The sequence below is a fragment of the Trichechus manatus genome, unplaced genomic scaffold, assembly GCF_000243295.1.
Source record: "Trichechus manatus latirostris isolate Lorelei unplaced genomic scaffold, TriManLat1.0 scaffold00163, whole genome shotgun sequence".
In the NCBI taxonomy this organism is placed as follows: Eukaryota; Metazoa; Chordata; class Mammalia; order Sirenia; family Trichechidae; genus Trichechus; species Trichechus manatus.
This window is the reverse complement of record NW_004444099.1, coordinates 48475-51612: the sequence shown is the minus strand read 5'-3', so window position 1 is coordinate 51612 and position 3138 is coordinate 48475. Positions and strand designations below refer to the sequence as shown.

Below are 3138 nucleotides of genomic sequence, written 5' to 3'. Positions count from 1 at the left end.
TGGGGGCACGTCCCGGGCCTGGCCTTGGCCTCGCAGCTGTGGCCAGCCGTTGCATCCTGCAGGCCTTTCCTATGTCCCCTCCATCACGCCTTTCCTTGGGAGAGCCCCCAGTGCCCCCCTCCTCAGAGGCTGTTCCCACACAGGACTTGTTGGCCCGGGCTGCTGGGAAGGGTCTGGGAAACCTTGGTGAGTGGGTGTTTGGGGCCTGCCCAGGCAGGCGAAGTGGAGAGAAAGTTCTGGCTCTGCTGTCGGCCGGCTGAGGGTCTAGTGTGGAGCCCCTGTCCCTCTCTGAGTGGCCTGTGTTTCTGTTTGGGAACATAGAGGCTCATTCCCTTCACTTTCAGCCAAAAGAGAGAAACTGGACAGTGTGTGGAGAATGGTGGAATTGGGGTCTTGTAAACACAAGGGGTGTGTGTGTGTTAGTGAAGCTGTCAGGCTGGCTGCTGGGAGTTTTCAGGGATGTCAAAGCAGGGCAGGAGAGAGGAAGCCCTTTCCAGACTGGAGAGGGACAGGTGGTGGTCTGGAAAGGCTCTGGCTGGGGTGCCCGGGGCAGGAGCTGGCTCTGGGGGAGAGGACCCTGAGGCCTGGGAGCACCTGCCTGGGTTTCGGGAGCTCTGATTCAGGGTTGGGGGGAGAGATGGAGACGCTGGCTTCATGCTGACCGCTTGACTCCCCTGTCTACTTCCTGGGGTGCTGCGGCTAGTTGTGAGAGGGGGTGTGGGAGTGTGGATTGTTGGGGGAAGAAAGTCCCCACCGATGTGGAGCAGCTCACGCCTGTCTGGTGCACCGTTTTGTTCTAAGGCTGCTTGTTGTCTGTGTGTTTCTGCAGAGTGGGACGTGGGTGCAGGTAGAGTTGCGGGATCGGGCAGAGCAGATTGCTCCCTCTCGCTCCCGCTCCTGGCCCATCGATACTGAACGGCACCAGTGGCTGCTGAGCTCCCAGAAAGTTCTGTGAGCTTCTCCGTCTCCTGGGTCTCTCACCTTCTGCTTGGTCTGTGTGGAATTCCCAGCCACTGCCCTTCTCAGCAGCCCCAGCTTTCCCCACACCCTCCACCAGCTTTTAAAACGTATCCTGGCCCTCTTCCCCAACCATTCTTTTATTTGTTTTAATAGTTTTTAACTTTATTACACAGTGTTCAGAGGAGAAAAATCAGAAAACACAGATGAGCAAAAAGGAGTCAATAAAAATGGGCTATGATTGCATCACTTGGAGGTACTTTACGTTAGTTAGCATCTTGGTGTATGTCCTATGGACTTTTCTCCAGATGCTTTTTAATGAATTCAAGTGGGATTGTTGCAGGTACTTGCTTTGCAACCTGCTTCTTCCATTTTCTGTTTCCTAGATGTCTTCCCATGTCAGTCAGTATGATGTTTTTAATGGCCGTGTAACATTTCACCTTAGAAATGGCCTGTAATTTATTCAGCACAGCCCTGTGGTTGGCCATGGAGGTCATTTCCAGTGCTTCGTTCTCATAAACAACACCCGCATCCACAGAACACCCTGTAGGCCACTCTGCACACATCCTTAAGTATTTCCTTAGGGGGGATTCCTCGGAGAGGAACTGTCGGGAGGATGAGGATGCCTGGCATTCTTCACGTGGGCGGGAGCATCCGGCGTTTGATGGCCCGTTCAGGGGCTTCATGTTTTCTCTGAACCCTTGATCTGCTGAGAGCGCCCCAGCTAACTCGCTTACCTGGTCTGGACTTCCCTGGCCTCATCTTGTGCCGTTCGTGGTGACAGCATCCTCCTGCATCCTGTTCTCATCCTCATCCCTCAAGTCCAAGTCTGACACCCTCTTTGTATCTGCCCTTGGTTCCCGCCTTGGTGACTTCTCCCAGCCCCCAAGCCTGGCCTCTGTACTGCCTGAAGCTTACATTCTTAGATGCTCTACCCATTCCACCACCCTGCCTTTCCTCACGGCCTTTCTTTTGTAAAGAGGATCAAACACCAGATCGTGAGCTGTGGGAGACTGTGCCTTATTCATTGTTACAATCAGCACAGTAGCTTTTGTGTCTTGAGTGCACAGTAAGTCTTGCTTTGAGTGTTTGAACCTTCCTCTGGTTCACTTAGAACTCCAGGTACCAGCCAGCTGTGGGTGGTCAGTCCTTTCCTCACTGCCTTACCTTTGCAAGACAAGTGTAAACTCTAAGAGGCTGGGGCTGTGTCTTTATGTCTGTTTATGTCCATTCCTCCCTGGAAGCATCAGCAAAGCGCCAGGCACACAGTTGGCACCCAGCGACCGTGGCCGCAAACCTGCCTTCTGTCTCCAGCTGCAGTGCATGCTGCCACCGTCTGAGGTGCAGACTTTGCATCTGTAGGGTGAGGGAGAGGGGTAAGCTAGGGCCTCTCCTGCTGTGGCGTTTTCCAGCACCTTCTTCACTGCACGCCCTCTCACCCTGCAGGTCTTGGGTCCTGAGGCTGCTGGCAGACTATGGGTACAACGGCCAGCACTGCCCAGCAGATGGTCTCAGCGGGCGCCCCCTTTGAGGGCCTTCAGGGCGGTGGCACAATGGACGGGCGGCACTCAGTCAGCGTCCACTCCTTCCAGACCACGGGCTTGCACAACAGCAAGGCCAAGTCCATCATCCCCAATAAGGTGGCACCCGTCGTGATCACGTGAGTGGTGGGGAAGCTCGACCAGGCCTTGGGGCTCGGATTCCCCGGAAGACATGGTCATGGGGAGCTGCCTGGAGTTTGGGGGTGCATACAGCACTGAACATTTACATAGTGCTTTCAGTTTCGCAGATGAAGAAACTAAGGCCCAGAGAGGTTAAACAGTTTGTCTGAAGCCACACAGCAAGTGGGTACCAGAGCCCATGTTACTTACCGTGTCCACAGTACCAGGGGGTGTGGAGAAGGAGGAGTGGGCTGGAGGGAGACCTTCATGAAAATAATCTTTGGCCGAACATTTTTCAAGGAAATTTATATACTTAAAAAACAAGCCAAACTTGTTGCCGTCAAATCCGTTCGAACTCATAATGACCCTACAGGGCAGAGCAGAACTGCCGCACAAGGTTCCAAGGAGCGACTGGTGGATTCGAACTGCTGACCTTTTGGTTAGCAGCCATAGCTCTTAACCACTATGCCACCAAAGCTCCGTTTATATACTTAGATGCATAAAATTTAGATTTTTTTTT

At 53.5% G+C, this 3138-nt stretch overlaps 1 protein-coding gene across 1 annotated transcript in view; it reads left to right on the top strand.

Annotated features, from left to right (window-relative positions):
• The first annotated feature begins 2432 nt into the window (after positions 1 to 2432).
• PALD1 (phosphatase domain containing paladin 1) overlaps positions 2433 to 3138 on the top strand; it is a 47499-nt gene continuing 46793 nt past the window's right edge. The window contains exon 1 of the mRNA XM_012558383.2: positions 2433 to 2617. Coding sequence (XP_012413837.1) covers positions 2433 to 2617 — 185 coding nt within the window. The remainder of the gene's footprint in view (positions 2618 to 3138) is intronic.